The sequence below is a fragment of the Trachinotus anak genome, unplaced genomic scaffold (genome assembly GCF_046630095.1).
Source record: "Trachinotus anak isolate AG129_WGS33_773 ecotype Australia unplaced genomic scaffold, CSIRO_AGI_Tana_v1 ptg000019l, whole genome shotgun sequence".
Lineage (NCBI taxonomy): Eukaryota > Metazoa > Chordata > Actinopteri > Carangiformes > Carangidae > Trachinotus > Trachinotus anak.
The window spans coordinates 12,449,751-12,473,646 of record NW_027273870.1 but is presented as its reverse complement, the minus strand read 5'-3'; the positions used below and the strand labels follow the sequence as shown (position 1 = coordinate 12,473,646).

Here is a 23,896-nt window from a genome sequence, read left to right as displayed (position 1 = left end):
AAGCCAGATTACAGTTTGCAAATGCACACAGGGACAAAGACTTGTTTTTGGAGACATGCCCTGTGGTCTGACGAAACTAAAATTGAACTTTTTGGCCATAATGACCATCGTTACATTTGGAGGAAAAAGGGGGAAGCTTGCAAGCCTGAGAACACCATCCCAACTGTGAAATATGGGGGTGGCAGCATCATGTTGTGGGGTTGTTTTGCTGCAGGAGGGACTGGTGCACTTCACAAAATAGATGGCATCATGAGGAAAGAACATTATGTGGGAATACTGAAGCAACATCTCAAGACATCAGCCAGGAAGTTAAAGCTTGGGCGCAAATGGGTTTTCCAAATGGACCATGACCCTAAGCATACTGCCAAACTGGTTACAAAGCGGCTTAAGGATAACAAAGTCAATGTTTTGGAGTGGCCATCACAAAGTCCTAATCTCAATCCTATTGAAAATTTATGGGCAGAGCTGAAAAGGCATGTGCGAACAAGGCGGCCTACAAACTTGGCTCAGTTACACCAGTTCTGTCAAGAGGAATGGGCCAAAATTCCTGCAAACTATTGTGAGAAGCTTGTGGAAGCATATCCAAAACGTTTGACCCAAGTCATACAGTTTAAAGGCAATGCTACCAAATACTAATGAAATGTATGTAAACTTCTGACTCTCAAGAAAGTAATAAAAAATTGTCTAAAAAATTATCTCTCTCATTATTCTGGCATTTAGCAAATGGAAATTCGACAGACACTCTATAGATGGTAGAACAGCATTTGGAGCTGACAAACGGTAAGTCTGCAGTCATATTGAATATCTTGCTGTAATTCATACTGTATACAACAATTTTTTTATTTGCTCAGCGCTGGATTAAAAATCACCAAAATATTTGATGACACTCCCCAAACTCCCAGAATGAAGTGTAATTTTTTTTCCAGGACTGTCACACTAGCATTTTGACCATTTTAAGTGTTTGCAAGTGAAACAGGCAAAAGTGCCCTGGTTTTGCACATGTGATGTCATAGTCTCAACTTGTGTGAATGCATCTGTAGTGAAACCCATACAGTAAGTCACCTTCTCTGGGGATACCAAGGTCAGGGGTTTGAATCCCCAGATGGCCTCAGTCCTGCTTCAGCGAAACTTCAATAGCACTCCTCACATGTGGTAATTTAATCCTCACAACCTGTTTAGACTCTGACAATGGCATTTAGCTGCTCTATAATAATAATAATAATAATAATAATTATTATTATTATTATTATTATATGATTTAAATAATTTTAATAATACATAAAATAATAATTATTATAATCATTGTTCATTCATATTTTTTCAGTCACAAAAAATGACACTAATTGTCCAATAGGTGGCGCCATGATAATGAAGAATAATGATAACAGATAATAGAATGATAATGAATTAAGTGTTTCTAACAGTGTTTGGATTGGACTAAAGGTGAGTCCACAGTGATATTGATATGATTTGTACTGTTTCCATGGCATTTCCTTTTTTGCTAAGTGTTAGATTCAAAGTCACCAAAATATTTGATGATATTCCCAAAACCAGTAGAATGATGTGTGATGTTTTTCAGGACTTTCACACTAACATTTTGACCATTTTAAATGTTACAGGTGAAACAGTCAAAAGTACCCCAGTTTTGCACATGTGTTGTCATTACTTCGAAAGTGTGTGCAGCACATGGTTACCCAGTGCTGCAACCAGTAAGTCACCTTCTCTGGGGATACCAACGTCAGGGGATTCGAAACCCCAAACAGCCCAAACCCTGCTTCAGGCCTGGGTTTGGCCAGTCAAAATTAAAATAATAATTGATGCATATGGTATTGAAATGCTCGCTCAGACCCTGATAATTGCCACCTGCGGCTATATCTTATTTTTGTTTTCCTTTTAGGTGGGTTAGTGGACAATACTACAGATTGTTTTGTTTGTTGTTTTGGATGTTGTCATCCAACGCCTATTCCTACCTCAACTGTAAATAAATTAATTCTGTCAGCTTGCACTTGGTTGTGGTACTGAACTTCCTTGGGAGTGGGGAAAGGGGAAGTCTGTTTTTTTATGCTATACTCAGGTTTTCCCCAGACTGGGTATTACAATATTGTCATGTGAAGTCCATTGCAGACTATCCATCTGTGCAATGACAGCTGTTTGACTGACTAACTGAAGTCACTGATCTGCTAGATTTAACCCCTGGACAGAAAAGGTAAACCCTGTGAGATAGCCATGAGTCTTTAGGAAGGCCTAAGGCTATAAATCAAAATGTGATTGAAAATATGATTCACCTGCCATTTTCTAAACACACATGGCTAGTGGGGTTGGGCCTTCTATCCAGTTATCAAGTCCTAACCAATGAGTGAGCCAGCTAACCTTTTGTCAGGCTACACAAAAAAAATAAAAACTCTGACTTGATAACTCTATTTTCATAGTTTTAGGACAATAACACTTTCAATTCTAAGGCAAACCTGATAGATAAGGAAGCTAAAATTACATTTAGAGGAGAAGAATTATAAAATTACAAATAAAAGAAATAATTATTAAATGAAAGAAATTAAACATAACATTTAAAATGCTGATACGTTAGGCCCGAGAAATTTCAACAATGTTTGTTATTTTTCTTCTTTTTTTTTCTGCTCATGCTCTTCCCTAATTACAGGCAGAAAACAACAACTACAATTCTGGAAATAGAGAAAGGGTCAGCCGCATGTTTTGGAACAGCTCCCTGAATGCAGTGAAACCAGTTTCTATGTGTCTGAAAGTTTAAATAATTCAAGAAGGTACTACCCATACACTATGCCAGCTTAAGTTTAACTGTGCACTCCCACTGTTGATTTGTTTTAGCTGGCCAGAATGCAAATTAATGTTATCCACTGAATGCATAGGTCACACTTTTTCTTAAGAGGTAGTCTACCAGTTGGGTCAGGCATCTACATTAACCGATCAGATCAGTTTGGAGTTAATTAAGAGCTAATACTGTTGAGTGTGTGGGATGTTTGTTAAAATTAAAATTGAAAATTATGGCTCATGTAGGGAATATTTATTATGTTTTTCTATAGGTATTCTGATAATCAAATCAGTCTTGATAATAAAGTCTTGGTAATAAAGGTGAGAAATGAATAAAAAGACACATACAAGAATTTAAGTACAGGAGTCCTCCAGCACCCTTATCTTCTCACTCGAAGATATCTATCTTGAGCTGCTGGAACATAGTCATTTGGCAATTAAGTCTGTTAGCGCTCAAATCAGAAGTATCATTTTTAGTCACGTCATCATACTTTGGCACAGAGATTAATTAAAATGCTGTCCTGCAGCACCTCCATGTGGCTTTCCAGTGTAATTCCCTGAGTAAATAGTATTTAGTTCAGACACTCCATATCATATAGAGCAGTTATATAGGATATTTTACAACTTTGATAAAATCCGTCTCTGACTGTGAGCTAGGTAATTTATCTGATCACTCATCTATACTTGCTAAAAACAAACCACTGTTGAAACCCCTTTATTACATTTTCGCAATTCGTTATCAGCAGGTCCATTACAAAGTTAAACCGCTTCCCTCCCTTTATTATACTCCACTTTAAGGTCAGACATATTCATCCATCCATAATATTATTTATCTATTTAAATTATTTGTTTATTTCTTAAAGTGGTTATAAGTTGTTATTTTTATTAATTTATATATATATATATATATATATATATATATATATATATATATATATATATATATATAAGAGAGTCCTTAAAATGACAGTCTATATTTGAAAAAAGTTTTTGGAGATGTGAATTTTGTTATTTTGATTTTTCTCTAAACAGCTAGATGTGGTGGTAAATAGGAATACAAATGTTATTGTGAGGCTGACAGACAGATAATAGCTGAACAGATAATACGTTGAGACAACAAATGCACAGTTTCATTGTCAAAGGCAGTTATATTTTTGTATTTATTATTGTTGTTAAACCCCAGTAGTACATATATTTCAATATCAAAGCAATTAATTTACTGGCAAATCACTATAGCTTTTGCCATTTCAATAACCACATTCAAACTTGACGTATCTGTGGATCCCAATCATGAGTGCGGGGTGTGGTTGAGATGGTGACAGAACATCTCATCTCTGCAAACATTATTGTAGATGTAGATGGGCAGATAGCTTCAGTCACTGCCATAGCAGACCTATTAATGATATAACTAGCAATGCCTCATCAGTAGATGATGCAGCGTTTACAATTGTTGGGTGGTGTGAGGAGGCTCACAAGAGTAAGCAGCTGGCTTGTGTGGCCTAGTCTGCTGTATTGTTACCCAGAGCTGGCTGCCTGATCTTACTGTAGTTACTGAATATCAGAGTCCATCTTGTCAATGCATAATTGCCCTGTTTTTTTAGGGTTGGTATGGATTAGTGTTTCTTTTTAGAATACCTGAAGCGCCGTGTTGTCAGGGGCACCTGGTGCCAGGCAGCATAGAGGCAGCAAATCCTCGTAGTTTTGAATTTCCCCAAGGGATCAATGAAATATCTATCTATCTATGCAACTCACTGCTGGTCATTTGGATGAAGGTTCTGCCACAGGGCTATGATGGTACATTTGTGAACAATACGGAAAATGTAATACTCTTAAAAACAAATTTGTATAAAACTGCATTTAATTGGACTTTATCTTTTTATTATTTTATTATTGTCATTATTATAATAATACGATAAAAATCAAAATTAAAATTATCATGAGCTATTGTAAGTACACTGACATAGTAGACTAAAAACATGTTACAAGAATTATTACCAGTTGTTTCTAAGATGCTGCTGGAGTGATATTGGATGCAGGCCCAGGAGGACCAGCAGTGGCCTGGAAAGAGTTTTATGATTATACACATGTCACTTTGCCCACGTTTACCCTCAGATTAAAGGCAAAGTTTAACTGCTGCCATCGTATAATTGAAGCATACTGAACTGAGTCTGCAGGATAACTTCGGAGCAGGGCCATTGTGATTGGCTGTCAGCCAAGATGGGAAAAAGATGGAAAGGGTGAGAGGTGATTGGTTTGCTGTGCCAATTTTTGGAGACAGTGATTAACTGTCAGCAAAAAAATGGAAATAATGAGACAACTGGATAAGAGTTATGATATGCATTCAGTCATAACTCATTCAGCTAAATACATGTTTTCATTGATGTTACATCACCAATACGTTGCATAACTTTTTAAAAAATGTAGTAAAAGTCAAGCTCTGTTGCATGGAATAGGCACTGAAATATAGGCACCCAGCCACCACTGCCATACATAGGAACATATGCAGGTAAAGAGAGTAAGAATTGGGGCCTTTATTGAAATGATAACAAATATGGTATTTAAGTTATAGATACACCTGGTAACATTAACTGATGACATGACAGCCTATAAAGAAAAATACTTGCTCGGCATTGCATCAGTGGGGATGCCTCATCTCTACTAATGAGGCATGTCCCAATAAATCGATGTGATTCCCCAGTTATCCACCAGGTGGGAGGATGTGACCACCTTCAAAACAGTGCCTGCGGCAAACTCTTCAGTCTAACAGCCTCTCAGTTAAGAGGATGCCTACTAGTGAATTTCAAAGTAGCTTAGGGTAAAATTAAGTTTGATTTTACTGCGTCAAAAGTACCATAACTAGAGCCTGATATTAATCGCACTTCACTTATATATGAAATGATGGCAATTCTATTACAATTCAGAGAAAAAAACACACAAAATCTATTAAAAGTAAGTCAAACCAAGTGTTAAGTGCTTTATCAACATGGGGGACCATGGCATAAAATATTTTGGGAGAACCTCTTTGTTTTGGTCGCCGGCCAACGATTACTGTGGGGGTTTTCTGGGCGTGGTGAGGGGAATGAGTCGAGGGTACTGCTGTCCTCCCAGTCCCTTGCAGCCATTTAGACTACCAAGTTTTCCCAGTGTATGATAAACATAGACGCGAAACCTTAGCCTTATGATAAACGTGGCGTTTACTCAACTCATCATGGACATAACATTTTCTTAGCCTTAAAACTCTTAAAGAAAACCGAGTTCCTCTCTGCTTGGACTTTGCCTTTTATTATAAAGAGAAAGAAGATATTTCGCCATGTGCGACCACCGAGGGCAAAGAGAAAGAAAGAAGAGCCATGGTTGAGCCGAAGGAGTAGACTTAATCTATTAAGAGGACTGTGGCGGTACGGGGTTTTGTACCAAGAGTCTTGGACTAGGAGAGTAGACCAGAAGTACGTATTAACAGGTGCGTGTTCAGATAATGTCCCTTTTGTGTCGTGGTGAAAACGGTTATAAATAATTGATTAGATAGATAAAGATGCAAATGGACTAGCCAGATATTCAATAGTGTCAGCAGGAGGCTGCTGCAGTAGGTACCAGAATAACAACACCACTACTACTAATGCTGTAGTACAAACTGGAAATATAATGCATACGAGAAATCAGTGAAATCGTAACAAAATCTTAATAATAACACGTAAAACCATAGCTTTGGGCCCCAGTATGCATTGGACAGCTCGTTAGTTACATTTGTCTCCTATCATTCACCGGTGTTATCTTCCCGGAATCCAGACCAGTTCAACCTGTTCTGTTCTTTCCCGGTTTGGAAAGTCGTTACTACCGAGGTTGCGCTGTTGGAAGCTACTACTTTCTCAACATTTCGGTACACTAGGCCCCAGACTACGGGATAGAACCACACACTAGCTTTTATCTACACCCTACCGAGCCTGGTTCTGTTTTGATTTCCATGCTGATAGATATAGCTCCTGCTCCACAAGAAGTAACTACCGACGAGTTAGTGTTTAAAGGTATTTTCCCCACAACGAAGAAATTTCTTCCACCGTGGCAGGAATCGCATAAAACGAAAAGACCGTCGGCTGGAAACAATACGTCTCGCTAGAGAGGCTATTCCTGTGTCGATTTTGAGCTTTATTGTCTATTTAGTAAGCGATTATTTTGACATCTTATTAATGTTGTAACAAAGACAATCGAGCAAATACCGTGATTTCCTTCCTCCCTTGGCCATGCGAGGAGTTCGGACCTTTGAAGAATGTGTCGCTTTCTCCCGTCGTTAGCTCAGCCGCTGCTCCATGTAAGATACTAAATCTGTATTTGTTTTAGCTATGTGGTACAGTCGCCTTTTAATTAATTTATCACGAATGTGAAAACACACAGTCAGGGAGAGTCATATTAAATGGATATCGAAATAAAGGACTCTTGTGTGCAGATGCCACCTTGTTTATTGTGTGGTCGGCCTCTGCTTCCAGCAGGCAGGCTTGAGTTTAACGAAGAAATCCCTCATCTCCGAAGGGTTTAGCGGTACTTCTAGCAAACAACCAAGTGTTTTCCTGGTATTTCATCATCCATTTCCTCTATAGGGCCAGCAGTAACAACATGCTCCTGGCCTCTGCCGTGGTGGTGTGGGAATGGCTGAACGAACACGGCCGGTGGCGGCCTTACAGCCCCACTGTCTCACACCAGATAGAGGCGGCCATCCGGAGCAGCGACCCCCGCGGAGGGAGCGTGGTCCTTGGCCAGGTGGACAGCCGACTCTCTCCGTATATCATAGATCTCCAGTCCATGCACCAGTTCAGACAGGACACAGGTAAGACAGGGAGAGGGGAAGGTGCTGGAAGAGGTAAGGGTGGAGGGAGAAGTAGATGTACTGTGTAAAGATGTCATGGTTGGACTTTTTATTCAGTAACGGTGACGTTCAAACTTCCCCTATAGTATAGGATAGTAAAATTGTACTACTGCATCTTAAGGTATTGTGCATTACTGTACAGTTTTCTTTTACTATTTGTGTGTTTCTAGTGGCCATGACCTTTGTGCCTCTCATATAGAAGAAAAATTGAACATTATTTGAGATTCAAATGATCTGACCATTTGCATAGCAAATCACTATGCATTTCTAGGTCTAGGTCTAACCTAATAGGACAAATGTAGATTGCAATACACCATGTCTGGGTCAATGTAGCCAGATTTGTTTGATTAGTCTCATCAACCAATATTCAGTATGGCCAATACTAGCTATATCAGGGGAAAACTGTGTTGAGTTTTGACTAAAATGTGGATGGAAGAGTGAAACAGTAAGTGAGTGAGTTTTCTATGTTGATCCAACGACCCCTTTAGGTATAGTTTAAAGTAGTGGCAGGGATTATAAAAAGAAACTGCAACAGTACTTTTGTCAACAAAGTCTGCAAAGAGTGACTAGTGTAGCCTAACTTCTTAATGACCCAATCTATAATTGTATTCACCAACTAAAATTGAGCTACATTGACGTGCATAACTGAAAAGTTTAAGTTCTAGGTAAAAAAAAATGTCATAATTGCACATATTGGCCACAACAGTCAGAGCTTTTAAGTAACATTTGAATGAGAATTCACGATACACATTAGCCACACAATATAGTGGTTGGATAGTTTTCAACAGGCAAGAAATTATTGCCTTTTTGATACAATTCACTAACCTAATATTTATTATTAAAAGTACCCCATGAGTTGTGTAAAATAGGCCAAAGACCTCTGACTGTAAATGGCATCTATGATTACCAACCTAGGTGCATATGGGGCCCGATGTGGAAAAGAGAAGGCAGTATCAGGTGCTATTTGACTTCAGTTCAATATCTATTGACTCTAAAAATTATTCCCTCATGCACCGAATGTTCTAATATCTCTGTGTGTTGATCTGTTGATTTACTTGATATAAATCTTCTATTGGTGCGGTGGTGAAGACTTTTGTGGGAATTCTGTCACTCAGACAGAGAGCGAGTGTATGAGTGTGTGTGGTGGCTAGGTGTTGGTTTCAGATCCAACAGTATGATGATGTAGGGCAGTTATAAATGACCATGGCACCTCTGAGTTAGAAGCATTCTTTAGCACTTATTCACAAGCACTACACACACTCACACAGGCGCATAGCAAGTGCACACTTCTCACATGAGGAAAGAAACGGAGAGCTCTTGATTCTATGGGTAGAATATTCAAGGCCTAATGAGCAGAGAATTCACATTGGTTGTCCTCTGTCTCTGCCCTCAATCTCTATCCCCCTCTCTGCCTGGGGTCTCTCACCCTTTCAGTGTTCTTCTCCCTCTCCCTTGTCCCTTGTAGAAGCTCTCTGTCTTTCACTTCTCCACCTTTGTTGGATTTTGATGAACAGATGTGAGTTACTCGCTTGTAGCCATGACACACACATACACACACACACACACACAGTCAAAGTTTTGAGGCTTTCTGAGGAGCAGAACAGACCTCAGAGGCAGAGGGGAGGTATTGTTAGGGTAGGGGGCCACAGTTGGTACAAATTCTCCTAAATGGAAGATGAAGGGAAGAAAGACAAAAAAGGGAACAGTCCAGTCCTGAGTTAGAAAAATACCAGGATTTACTCATCTCTGATGCTCATGCATCTCATATGAAAACCTTTTTTACATTTTTTAGCCAGTACTGACTGTTGTTAAGACAGTTGACACTCACTGTTGTGAGTGAATTAACTTTTTTTGTGTCAGTTTTGTCTTTAATGTATCTGTGATGTGGCAGACATGGGAAGAGATAGAGCTGGATATTATGACTGCCACTTTTTTATCGATTAATCTGCTGACTTTTTTTATCGATTATTCAATTAATCTAAACGATTAATTTTCCGCCAGAAAATCTAGATGACACACTGGCACCATCAGTCAATGGAGAATAAGCCCAGATTCAGGGCTAAACATTTGTTTAAGCACTTATTCAGTGTAAATTCTAAGGAGCAGGCAGTCAACGTCATGGCTTTATCAGATCATATAGCAGCTTCAAGGACAATACAACCCCATTTCCAAAAAAGTTGGGACTCTGTGTAAAATGTAAATAAAAATGCAATGTGACGATTTGCAAATCATGTAAACCTATATTTAATTGAAAATGGATCAAAGACAACATATCAAATGTTGAAATGCTTAAACTTTATTGTTTCATGAAAAATATATGCTCAATTTTAATTTGATGCCAGCAACAGGTTTCAAAAAGTTGGGACAGGAGCAACAAAAGACCAGAAAAGTTATGTAATGTTAAATAAAAAAAAAACAAAACAAAAAACAGGTTGAATATCTCACAACTATTTAGGTTAATTAGCAACAGGTTAGTAGATGATTGGGTATAAAAAGAGTGACAAGACTAGAAATTCCAAGAAATTCCCCAAACCAATACTGGAAAAAAAAACTGTGCCTGTGGTCTGACAAATCAAAATTTCAAATTCTTTTTGGAAATCATGGATGCTGCATCCTCCGGGCTACAGAGGAGAGGGACCATCCAGCTTGTTATTAGCTCACAGTTCAAAAGCCAGCATCCATGATGGAATGGGGGTGCATTAGTGCCCATGGCTGGGGTAGCTTGCACATCTGGGAAGGCACCATTAACGCGGAACAGGTCTTGGGTCATGCTGCCATCTAGACAATGTCTTTTTCAGAGAAGGCCTTGCCTATTTCAGCAAGACGACATGCCAAACCACATTCTACCTGATCACAACAGCATGGCTCCGTAGTATAAGAGTCCAAGCGTTAAACTGGCCGGTCTGCAGTCCAGACCTGTCACCCATTGAAAACATGTGGCGCATCATGAAACGAAAAATACGACAAAGGAGACCCCGAACTTGAGCAGTTGAAATCCTATATATCCGGTAAGAATGGGACAACATTGTACTTTCAAAAGTCCAGCAACTGATCTCCTTAATTCCAAAACATTTGCAGAGTGTTCTCAAAAGTAGAGGTGATGTAACACAGTGGTAAACATGACCCTATCCCAACTGAAATGTGTGCTGGCATCAAATTCAAATTGATATTTTTCATAAAACAATCAAATTTCTGTACATGTACACACACAATCAGAAATATTCAACCCCCTCACCTCGAAAGACATTATAGTGATGTGGATGAAAGATAACGACAATAAATGACAAAAAAACCTCATTAAACAACAAAAAATATTTATTGAAACATATTTGAGTGATTTTGACAACAGAAGTTGACTTAACTTTGAAGTTCAAATGAAAAATGTAACTCTAATGTTAATTAACATGTGTGCATGTGCAGTATTATTCAACCCCCAGCTTCAGTACTTTGTGGAGCATCCTTTAGCTTTTATAACTTCTAACAAACGTTTTCAGTAAGTGCTGACAAGCTTCTTACACCTGTCGATCGGAATCTTTGCCCATTCTTCACGTGCAAAAGCCTCAAGTTCAGTGATGTTTGATGGCTTCTGTGCTGCAGCTGCCTTCTTTAAATCCCACCAAAGATTTTCAATTGTATTTAAATCTGGTGACTGAGAAGGCCGCTCCAAGACGTTCCAGGATCTTTTTCTCAACCAAGCTTTGGTTGACTTGGAGGTGTGCTTGGGATCATTGTCTTGCTGGAAAGTCCAATGATCACCAAGGTTTAATTTGTCAACAGAAGAGAAGAAGAGCGGATTGCGTCTTTGAGTCCAGCCATGAAGTTCTTGTTTATTCAGTGCATGTCTTATGGTTGTCACTGAAGCACTTGTACCATCCTTCATCAGGTCATCCTGTGGGGGTTTCTCTTAATTGTCCTGACTAAGTTGCTAAGGCCCTTGATGAAATTTTGGGCTTTCTTCCATGGCCAGGCAGGTTTGCAGCTGTTCCGTAAGTTTTAAACTTCCTTATAATACTCCCAGTGGTGTCTCTTGGAATGTTAAATGTTATGGAAATCTTCTTACACCCAAGGCCCTTCAGGTGTGATGAAATAATCTCCTCTCTCAGCTTTTATGGAAGCTCCTTTGTCTTTTCCATGATTGCAACTCACCTTGAATACCTTCATGGGTGGGGTTTATATATGCATCACAGCTGAAGCAAATGAAGGATCATTATAGAGTTCTTAAAGGCTTAATTATGTTTCAACTCCACTTTAGGCCATAAAAACTGTCAGAAAGCTTTAAAAACAACAATATTATATAGGAGTTAAATAATTGTGACATGGCCATCTTAACAAAACATACTGTTATTTATCGCTCAGCTCATAAAGGAGTCATCCAAAGCAGAATCTTGCTCTTTGAAAAAACTGATAATTGATAAATCCTTTAAATATTTCTGATTGCAACTGTATATATATATATATATATATATATAATATACGGTTGAAACCAGAAGTTTACATATGCTATATAAAAAGGCACATAACCTTTTTTTCTCACCGTCTACCATTAAATCAGATTAAACTTTTCCTGTTTTTGGTCAATTAGGATTACCAAAATTATTTCTATTTGCTAAATGCCAGAATAATGAGAGAGATAATTTTTTAGACAATTTTTTTGCATACATTGACATACATTTCATTAGTATTTGGTAGCATTGCCTTTAAACTGTATGACTTGGGTCAAACATTTTGGATATGCTTCCACAAGCTTCTCACAAAAGTTTGCAGGAATTTTGGCCCATTCCTCTTGACAGAACTGGTGTAACTGAGCCAAGTTTGTAGGCCGCCTTGCTCGCACATGCCTTTTCAGCTCTGCCCATAAATTTTCAATAGGATTGAGATCAGGGCTTTGTGATGGCCACTCCAAAACATTGACTTTGTTATCCTTAAGCCCCTTTGTAACCAGTTTGGCAGTATGCTTAGGGTCATGGTCCATTTGGAAAACCCATTTGTGCCCAAGCTTTAACTTCCTGGCTGATGTCTTGAGATGTTGCTTCAGTATTTCCACATAATGTTCTTTCCTCATGATGCCATCTATTTTGTGAAGTGCACCAGTCCCTCCTGCAGCAAAACAACCCCACAACATGATGCTGCCACCCCCTATTTCACAGTTGGGATGGTGTTCTCAGTCTTGCAAGCTTCCCCCTTTTTCCTCCAAATGTAACAATGGTCATTATGGCCAAAAAGTTCAATTTTAGTTTCGTCAGACCACAGGATATCTCTCCAAAAATTAAGGTCTTTGTCCCTGTGTGCATTTGCAAACTGTAATCTGGCTTTTTTATGTTTCTTTTGGAGTAATGGCTTCTTCCTGGGAAAGTGGCCTTTCAGCCCATGTTGGTACAGGACTCGTTTCACTGTTGATAATGACACACTCTTACCAGCTTCAGCCAGCATCTTCACAAGGTCTTTTGCTTTTGTTCTTGGGTTGATATGCACATTTCGGACCAAAGCACGTTCATCTCTGGGACACAGAACCTGTCTCCTTCCTGAGCGGTATGATGTGTGTGTGTGTGTGTGTGTGTGTGTGTATAAACAAATCTGTGATTTATTTATATATATATATATATATATATATATATATATATATATATATATATATATATGTATGTATATATGTATAAATTTTTTTTTTTTTTTTTTTTTCTTATGAATGTTTAACCAACTAAATACTATTGTCTATTCTCATAACACAATAGCAGGGATGATAATTAAACCTAAACCGGAGTATATATATATATATATATATATATATATATATATATATATATATATGAAAGATTGAAAAATTACATCAATTAGCTTTGAGGTTGGACTTGGCTCAAAAAATAATCCCTCACTGTCAGCAAATGTCTAACCGTATTTGAACTAATCAAATTTAAACCCTCTTACTTTTCCTAGACAAGGGTGTGACTTTTTAAACAAAAACGGGCTTAGGTAAATCCATTTGTTGACATGCTGGTAAAATGGGAGAAATAAATTTAGCTTTTCCCTTCATGATCAATGAGCCATCAGTGTTTTTGAGGGGCATTAGCAGGCATCTTATTTTGTTCTCCTGCAGCATGTTTTTCTTCTCATTTCAGCTGGTCCTGCTAAAGGAGACACATTTCTAGAACCCCACAATACCCTGGGGTGTTAGGGTCATGGTAGAAGGGGGTAGGGTTTCGGGGGACTCCCTAGAGATGAAGAGGAGGGGGTGGAATGTTAAGACGAGAAAGGAGAACCAAGCATTAACCCTGACTATGTTACCATGCACAACAATCCAGTTTATTTGGACAAACCAGGTTATGCACTGACTTGGTTACTGTAAAATCTGCACTTACATGATAGTGTTTAAGATGCTTGCTTCAGGTTAAGGCTTACAGTTCCTTAAGGTTTTTGGACAGATACTTTTACTAAGGCAGGCTCTAGTAAAAGAGCTCACAGGTTTTCCAAACAGTGGCCTAAAATGACACCACATATCTGTTTGTTTGCTTATGAAGTAAAGCCTGCAACTTTATTGTTTAATTCAGACTGTTTAATTCAGTCTGATCAAACTTTTAAAGATCCTGTAAAGCAAAATCACAGATTTGTTTATAAAATCAATATATATGTTGGAGAACTATTCCTGAAAACATGTGAATCATGTGAAACTTGTGTGGTACTGAATTGTGCAGTTATACGTTAAACTGTTTCATCATTTTTGTGTTGAGCATTTTTTTGGGCAGGGCCTAAAGGGGGTACTGGTGACACACTTGGACCCCCACTTATTATATCTCGCCCCTAAAGCTGTAACGATATAAAAGTATGGCGTGTACCAGCATCAGTGGTTCTCCCGCTCAGTGTCGAGTTATTGCTGGTTAGTTAAGCCTTGCCTCCCAAAATGTGTCTTTCCTAGAGGCTGCAATACCAACGGTGTGTTGTTATTAGTAATTAGAGAATAATGTATGAATAGATAATCAGTTATTCACTCATGAAGTTTCCCTTCTTTTCATGACCAGAAGGATAGTTCCGCTTCATCCTCTCATCAAATACCCTCTTCCACTAAAATTAGTGGGTATAAGTGGGGTTTTATAAATGCAGGTAAACCCGCTATTAAAAGCCGATACATTCCTTTTTCACCGCCAGTCGAGTTTTTCTATCTGTTCAGACTCAGGACACACAACTGCAGGGAGCAATGTCATCTCTGCACTTTGAGCACACACACAGAAGCAGTGGAGGAAGAGTGAGCTGCCAGCCGCAAACTGGTGAAAGTCTGTCAAAGTGTCAGAGCCTCTGTATGAGATGTTTCGGTCTGTGATTGTGTGTTTTTAAAACTTTCAGAACTGCAGCTCACTCTTCTTCATCCCCACGATCAGTGTAGCCGCGGAGTTTCTGGTGTAACGGCGCCATGTTGGACAGGTGACAGGCCTGTGTCTTTGTCCTCTGAGAGACTTTACAGCAGGAAAAGAGGCGAAAATTAGCAGGTTCACCAGGGTTTTGTGTTTACATCAATACCGATCAGAGTCGATCAGTGCAGGAGCCAATAAATACCCGTGTCTACTGCAATTCATTTAACCTGGCTGTGAATGCCGATTAAACCCTTCATCACTGCCGACGAAAGCCCAATGTTAGTGGGTCTTAGCAGGTTTTTTGACCAGTGGAGAATGGGCTAAGTTAGCTCCGTGTGTAGCTTATAAGCTATTTCTCTTACCTATGCTGAAATCGAAATAGATAAGGTCCAAGGCATCAGACAATTTAGAGCAATTTGTAATGTGAAAATATGTACAACATGTGTGTGTGTGTGTGTGTGTGTGTGTGTGTGTGTGTGTGTGTGTGTGTGTACAATCAATATAGCTGTTGGACACGGTCATGTTTCCTTTCAGCATAAATTTGTTAGACCGTTAAGCGATGCGGAAGCTCTCCCGACGGTGGGCGTGGTTTCAGTGCCTCCAGCGGACACTTTCACAGGCAGGGAGTTTGATATGCCATTTTTCTGTGGTGTGGCAAACTCAGAACTCGTATGTTTTTCTGCTTTACAGAATCTTTAATGACAGCTCTCTTTAAATCTCTCAGCAGTCTTTGATGCTCTGTGTTAAGCCTGTGTGTGTCTGTAAGTGAGAGAGGGGAGCGAAGGGGTTGAGCAAATTGTTGTGATGCTCACAGCTCTACACGCAAATAAGGTTATAACCATTTGAAATAGTGAAATATTTTCTGTTCATTATGAAACTTTGTTGGAGCTAATTAGACTGTGGCAGAGTACATCAGTTGAGTAGGCAGTTCTTCAGTGTAGCCCAGGATGCATTTGCATTCACACTGCTAAAAGAATGTGGCCATGTCCAAATGTGGTTTGAGAACCATGAAGAACACAAACACAGAGACCCTGCTCTTAGGCCCTGTTCAGACCTGGTATTCAATTTAATTCGATTTTATTTGTGTGGCGCCAAATCAAATCTAGCTCTATAGCAGCACAACTAAGGGATGGTTCATGACATACCCCAGCAAGTCCTAACTATGAGCTTTATCAAAGGGGACAGTTCTAAGTCTGATCTTATAGGCAGAGAGGGTGTCTGCCTCCTGAACCCACACTGGGAGCTGGTTCCACAGGAGAGGAGCCTGATAGCTGAAGGCTCTGCCCCCCATTCAGCTATTAGAAACTCTAACTTACAATAAGGTACAGTAAACGTTGTCGTCAACTCAAGTAATGTTCTTGTTATCTTTACTTCACCTGGTTCTGTATCCAGCACAGCCTTTCTGCTCTGCTGTTTGCTCTGTGTGTGTGTGTGTGTGCGTGCGTACACTGAATATGCAGCCTCACCTCACCCCGAGAGCAGAGGATAAATGATAAATCAAAAATGAATTGCGGCAAATAGTGACTGGCTGCCACAAATGAATCAATATATGGGAAGCAAAGCGTCAATGCTGTATTTTTGTTAAATAAATAACAGGGTTTTGTAGAAAACTATAACAACTAAAACTAAAGGCCTCAAAAAAAGTATTTTTTTGTATAAGCCTATTCTATCAGCATCAATAATGAGAAGTTTAAGAACCCATCCCTGAAGTGTTATGTTTTTGCACTGTTAAAACTCCATTTGAAATCTGTTTTTTAAATTTCTTTAGGTGACATGTTGTTCTGTTAAAATGCAAAATGTTTTTATGCCGGAACCATTATGTTTCTGGGTTGTCCATCCGTCCATCTCATCCTTGTGAACGCATTGGGAATCTTCTTAATGTTTGGTCCAATTATACTCAGTGATGTAGAAATTGGAATTTGGTGGTCAAAGGTCAAGGTCACTGTGACCTCACGTTCTTGTGAATATTCACCTGTACTCAAGAATCAACTGATTAGAATTTGGTGGTCAGGGTTCCGGGTTCCAAAGGTCAAGGTCACTGTGCCGGCAGAAAACATGTTTTTAGCCATTAATCAAGAATTCACATAGCAATTGTGACGACATTTCAAACAAATGGTTTATTATTCTTGATAAACAGGGATATATAATATGAAACTAGTTGCAGAGGCATATAATCTTGAGGCGGTAATTCTAGTTTTAGCAACATTCTATTTTAATTTTCTCTGGTGCCGAAGTCTATTTTCTTTCACTTTCGGTAAATGCATATATTTCATTTTCAAAATCAAGTCTTTGAATACACAGAGGCCTGCATAAAAATTCTAATTAATAATTCCATGAAGAATCTTTGAACAATCATTCCCTGTCCTTGTCATATCATAAAAATCCTTTATCACAATTTTTTTTATGTATATATGTGTGTGAGTGTGTGTGCATCCTTTCCACACACCTGGGTTGTGTCCTGACAATCTTATAATTTTGAAGGATTCAAAGTTTATATGTCAGTGTAAAAAGATATGACTTATTTGACATGCTGTGTCCATTGTGGAATAAATAAACCTTGAGTAAATTACATTATTCCATAATGCAAATTCTCTTACTTTGAATTTAGAAAATGTCTAATGGAAACTTTATTTGATTTCATAGTTTGGTCATGGTGGGAACTGTGTGTGGAACTGCTTCAGTCCGCTATCACAGAATGGACTCACTCACTCTGCAGCTTGAGAGAGAAATTACATATATAGTAATCAGGAGGTTGAGTGCTCCCTGCTGAGAGTTGGAAAGTAGGATAGGGTCATATACTTTTACTTGCACTTTTTAAAATCTTTGTCTTACTGTATATCATTTCTGCATATCTGTCTGTCTTTTGCCGTAATGTATACTCTGTCCTCCTACTTACTACTCCTACTCCAGTTTGATTATTCACCTATTCCCTGTCTATCTCCCCATTCATTGAACCCCGTCCTTTTGATGTGCCCACGCTCCTCTACCAATATCACCTCTTTGTATTCGTCTCTCTCTCACCCCTAAACACACGCAAACACACACAAACACACACACATATGCCTTCCTCTCCTTGTCCTGGCATTGACTGAATAGGTCGTTACCCCGGGAGACAGAGGTAGTTTCTGGCTGGTTGGTTTAGATACCCTCCCCCCACCCGTCTGTCCCACTAAGAGACAGAGAGGCATTGTTGTGTTCTGGTTATTTATTTGTATTTTTGATTATTTATTCAGTTGTGCTCAGATTTTTTTTTTTTTTTTTTAGTGGTGCCTTTTTCAGTGACATATTGGACTGTCAAAATAAAAGTATATGATATGATACTATATGAATTTGAAATAAAGAGCAAAATGGATGAAGTTCTCTTCAAACTATTAAACTCACCACTCTGCAGGGCTTAGAATAACGAGACTGGTATCCCTCCTTCCATCCATGACTCTATGTTAATGGATATGTTTACCCACTCACCAAAGTATTTTGATGAAAATAATCCATCCAATTAGAAAGGCCACAGCATGGCTCTGTCATCATTAGTTGTTACATAAGCATATTTTCAAGTGCCTTTTCATACCCCTTCCCCATCTCTGTTCTTCCTGCAGGGAGGCTGTTTATTGATAGGTAATAGAAACTCAACTAACTCATATTTTTTGCAGCATTTTAAATTACTTAAATTACTTACTTAAATTAGTTGTTTACTTAATTTTACACTCTCAGCGTGTACACTCTCAGCCCTAACAGCCCTTATTGTGCCCTTATTGAAATATTGTACATTCTTTTTTGTTACTTTCTGTATCGTATTGTACATATTGTAAGTTATGCTGCTGCTGCAACGCAACAATTTCCCAGTTTGGGATCATTAAAGTACTTTGATTTGATTTGATTTGATTTGATTTAATTTTCATCACACTGAAATGCATGATAAAGGGATTTCAAGGTAGAGTTGGCATTGTAAGTTAAAGAACTTTAGACGTTTTATATGTAATTCTGGGAGTAATGTAACGCAATGTAATAATTTGTAGTTTAAGAAAACAACAAACTTTCCCATCAACACTGCAAAATCTACTTAAATTTCAGAATTGTTCTTAGGAATGATTTATTCAGTCAGTGGATACATACAGTATATGTTGCAGCTATGGCAGTCTTGGCAAGCTCTATTTGCAGATGCACCCATAGCCATTTTAGCAAGGAGCTATATCTTTTAGAATGTTAGATATAGCATAAGTCATTACAAGCAGAGAATGCATAGAAACATGTAAAACAGATACTTATTTAATTGCAATAAAGCATTTTGCAGAATAGTGATCTGTATATGTAACAGTTGACAATGAAGTGTCTCACTCAAGGGAGGAAATGGTAATTGTTGAAGATGAGGTGCGTTATTGTTTTACTTTCTTGCTTAGATTCTGTGTGACAGTCGGGTGATTTCAGCCGTTGTCTATGTAGCTTCTGTGAGCTGCAGGCTATTACTGCATGTGATTAAGTTTGTCCAGAGTCTTTGGCTTGGCTTAACCCCTTATGATCCATGAGCTTATGATCCTCCTCATCATTCAGTAATGTACACTAGGGCTGATTATTTCCACTGATTTCCCAAATCTAGTCCTGGACTCAAGCACTACAACACTGTCACATGTTCCCGATTCAATGCAATTTCAGATTAGAGTCAGTTTATCAATATATTCAGTTAGAGATATTGGATATAAATGAGATTCTCAGAACTAATGCTGTAAATTGTACCTCTAACCTGGTGCAGTATTAAAAATATTAATGTTTACATTAAGAACGGACCAACAAGTACACAGGTTTTCTTCTTCGATCAGCTTCTTCTTGCTCATCTTGTGCATGGCTTGAGCTGATAACGGATCATTCAAATGAACATTGTTTTGAATTGGAAAGACCACACCATTCCTCTCGTTTTTTTTTTTTTTATCCTTTTTTGTTGGTTCTGTACTTGTTCTTTGGGCATTACTATCTTTAATGACTGGTTATGTTCTTTAATTAATTTATTTTTATTTACTATTGTACTGGTCAAGCAGTAGAACTTTTTCCTCTTACATCTTTTTCAGGAACCATCCGTCCGGTGCGGAGGAGTTTTTATGATCCAGCTTCAGCCCCAGGTCAGGGCTGGCAGTGGGAGTGGGAAAATGATGCAGGTACATGGACGCCTTACGACATGGAGGTGGCCATTGCCATCGAGAGTGGCCACAACCGCCAGCAGCCCTGCCTTGACCTGACACCACTCGGCTTCTGCTACTTCATTGATTTTCAGAACATGACACAGGTTTGTTTAATGCTTCACATGGAGATCAGTGACAGAACCAAATACCAAACACCAAATAACAGGCTGGAACACCAGAACATCTTAAACATCTTTTTCTCTTTGCTCCTGCAGGTGAACAGGCAAAGCCAGAGGTGTCGGAGGATCCAGAGGCGTGCTGACATTGCCTACCCATTAGTGTCTGGTCCTCTCCCTGTACCCAAAGGAGGTGGTGTAGGAGCAAGTGGAGGGTTAACAGGGGCTTTGCTGGGTGTTGGAGTGTCAGGGGCCAGTATGGGGATTGGAAGCTCTGTCTATCCTAATGGAGGCTTACTGGCTACTGGACTGGGCCAGCCTTGTTCCTGCCAGCAGTGTATGCTGGTCCTTACTGTGAAGACTAATACAGGAAGAGCAGGGGGGGGGTCAGCAGGGATACAGACTCTAGGTAGACGTTCGTTAACCATGCAACGGCCTAAGAACTCAGCCTCAAAACCTCTAAGTCCATCTAAATCAGCCACCCTGGGACGGGGACAGCCTCAGAATTCCAACTCCAACTACTGTCAGACACTGCCACATGGCCTTGCTATCTCCAAAAACACTGCCTCTCCGAGAAGGAACGCCCAGCTCTTTGCTCAGTCACTGGCTGCCCTCACTACTTGCACATCCTCTCTGGGTATCTCCTCATCTTCCATAAGGCCACCCCCCCCATCCCTACCACCTCCTCAGCCGCCATCATCCAACCCAAATCTGAACCCTCCATCCATTCCAGTTAAGCACTCCTCATCTTCAGCCAATGAGTTGGTGCCAACTGGCACATTAATTACCCCCGCCAGCAGTGTGACCACACCCCCTTCTCCAGTGCCATCTCCATCGCCAGTGGTGATGAAGCCGCAGCACATGCTGTCATCTACAGCGACAATGTGCCATGCCCCATTGCCACAGAGATCCAGCTTAGCCGGGCTGAGCAGACCAGCATTACAGAGGATTGCCATGGCCCAGTCCAGAGCACTCATAGCATCAGGGTAAGTGAATGACACATACACAAACCACATATTCTGACTGTGAAAAAAACACACACAGTACCAGTAGCTTCATTAAAAGCCTTTTATATGTATGCATATGATCTGAGGAAAATGAAGGTGATGATAATGCACTGTAGGGCTGCAAAAGTTACCATATTTTTGTTTTATTATTTTTTGTATTGTAATATGAATTTTCACAATAAACATCACAAATAACTGTAATGTCATAAGAGCTAAGATTCATAATATTCCTGCTCCGTTTGGCCGTTTCTAAAGTAAGATTTCAACAGTTATTCAACATGTTAAATATAAATGCTGAGCAATATTTTGTGGTGTCCTTGCTCACTGACATTTGCAAATGCCCATGTACATGTTCAAACACGCCAAAATAACTGTTACAAGTACGCACACCTGGCCATTCAGCACTAAATATCTACACACATACCAACACGCATACATAAAATCCTCATAAATTCCTTTGATAGATGCTCGATAGTGTTGTAATGAGTCATGTTTGTTACTCTGCATTGCCTGTAAGTGACATGATTTCAAAGATGTGATTCTTCAAATTCACATTCATTTTTTTTTTTTTTTTTAATTTGTTTTATGTCAAAATGCTAAGTAAATAGTGGGTATGTTGAGCAAAATACTCTTAAGAGGTGAAAGTGATGTTGTTAATTAGCTCCTTATGTAGTTCCTTGTGAAGGTGACAGATTAACAGACAGAAGGTGAAAAATAATTTAAATACTGAGACAATTGAGATTCCGTAGCACCTACCCTCTATTCATATGTCTTGTGTCACCAGTACTAGCAGGCACGAAATTCTAGTTACCTTAAAATTTAAGTAATAGTAAATGTAGATTAATGAAAATAAAAAGAATCTTCATAAAATTGAAGTAAGGCCAAATAAAGTTTGATTTAAAAAAAAATGGTAAATTGACCTTGTAACTATAGACATAGATTCCTGGGAACTATGTGTCTTTGTCAGCGCGTGTGTGTATGCCATTGTTGCTGAAGCTATTTTATGCATATTCAATGCTCAGTGCTCGGAGAAGAGAGCAGGTTTGTGAGGGGTCCACTCCTAATTTCACACAACTGTTTAAGCCAATGTCCTTAACATTGGGAGGTATTTCGACACTTTTCATCAGTTTCTCAGGAAATATTGTATTAAACTAAGATGATGAACATCCTGAACGTACTGTATTTTAGCATAAAGCACAGCTTTAGAACTGCTAACTGCTATGGCTTCAGACTCTTGTTAACTCTTCAGTTTAACCCAGGAAGTGCTGACTTGTTGCATTTGCTGCTTCCAGCTTCACAGTCATTGCTATGACCAGATCATTTAAGCCATAACAATTAAGGGTGGTCCACAAGGTAGGCTTTAGTTAAAGCAAATTCTTTTAATTCAAAATAATAACAAATAAAGTTTATGGGATGTGAGGTCAGTTGTCAGTGTGTGGTGGGGGTGTTGGATGCAGGAAAAGCTGTGTGTGCGAAATTAGTGTTAATGATAAACAAAAACCACAAAGAGAAAAAATGTCAGGGGCTCCACAGGGCCAAGAAAGCCTGGCTTTTATGCTTTCCCTCACAGGTGTGGCCACTAAGCCATCTAAAGTAGGTTGAGTCTCCCAGGAACCAGGAAGCCAGGCTGGAGTCGAAAAGTCTTTTTTGCTTAGGAAGGTTCCTAACTGGATGAAATGACCTGGAAGTATCTGAGCAACAGCCATGATAAAATTTGCTTGAATTTTCAAAATTACAAAGAAAGGAGCTTCAGTGCTTTCTATCTTATCTCCTTTAGCATAGAAAATACTGGCCCTTCCTTGACAAAAGGAAAAGAGAAAATGCTGTCCCACAATTCCTTGCAGCAGCAACATTTAAAGCGACACACCTGTGGATGTATTGGATACACCATAACTTTGGCCAACCCACATAAATATAGAAACAACAGAGCATCTGTGTTGTGTTTGTGACGCGATCCAAAACATATGGAAATTCTTGTCTGAGCTTCATCCATAAATATAGATTAATTCTCTTTCAAATCTGTCCAGATTTCTAGTTAACAATATCATCATAACAAAACACTAAATGTCATTTCACTAAATCTCCTCCCATTGTGCAAAGCACTAAACATACATTTTTTCCACTTAACAAATGTATGAAAATGTCAAAAGCACCCATATCAAACTATATACTTATGTATGAATATAATTTATTCTGACCCCACTCAGTTCCTTATTTTATTTAATTATTATTTTAATGGATCAACTTTCTTTACTTGTGTAGTCCTTTCATGTTATCTTTATTTCCATTATTTCAACATTTCAGTCCTGTTTGTTTTTATCTCGGCATTGCAGTTGTCTTTTCCTAAAAACATCATAAGGTCAAGGAAAATTATTAGGAAAGTAGACTTTTTGGCTGTGGCCCAAGGCATACTAGACCAAGCAAGAAAGCACAGGGGCAGGCCAAACACCTGAAACAGAAGACATCAAGCCAGCCAGGAGAACACATATGGCCCCAGGCCGTCACAGTCATACCGTTGAGAGGAAAGTGTTGCTCATTTACCCATAGAGGCTTATTTTAATCAGCATCTAGTCACAAGTCATTGTCTTTAATCAGATTCCTCAGTACTGCAACAGGA

At 39.0% G+C, this 23,896-nt stretch overlaps 1 protein-coding gene across 3 annotated transcripts in view; it reads left to right on the top strand.

Annotated features, from left to right (window-relative positions):
• The first annotated feature begins 5,877 nt into the window (after positions 1 to 5,877).
• Positions 5,878 to 23,896, top strand: part of LOC139635958 (E3 ubiquitin-protein ligase DTX4-like) — a 32,066-nt gene continuing 14,047 nt past the window's right edge. Inside the window, exons 1-4 of one of the 3 annotated variants that reach the window (XM_071503569.1) lie at positions 5,878 to 6,244; positions 7,377 to 7,603; positions 20,046 to 20,260; positions 20,372 to 21,258. In XM_071503569.1, the coding sequence (XP_071359670.1) occupies positions 7,393 to 7,603; positions 20,046 to 20,260; positions 20,372 to 21,258 (1,313 nt within the window). In that variant the 5' untranslated portion in view covers positions 5,878 to 6,244; positions 7,377 to 7,392. Of the gene's footprint in view, positions 6,245 to 6,614; positions 7,091 to 7,376; positions 7,604 to 20,045; positions 20,261 to 20,371; positions 21,259 to 23,896 lie in introns of those variants that run through there. The other 2 variants (XM_071503567.1, XM_071503570.1) reach the window with 2 other exon arrangements.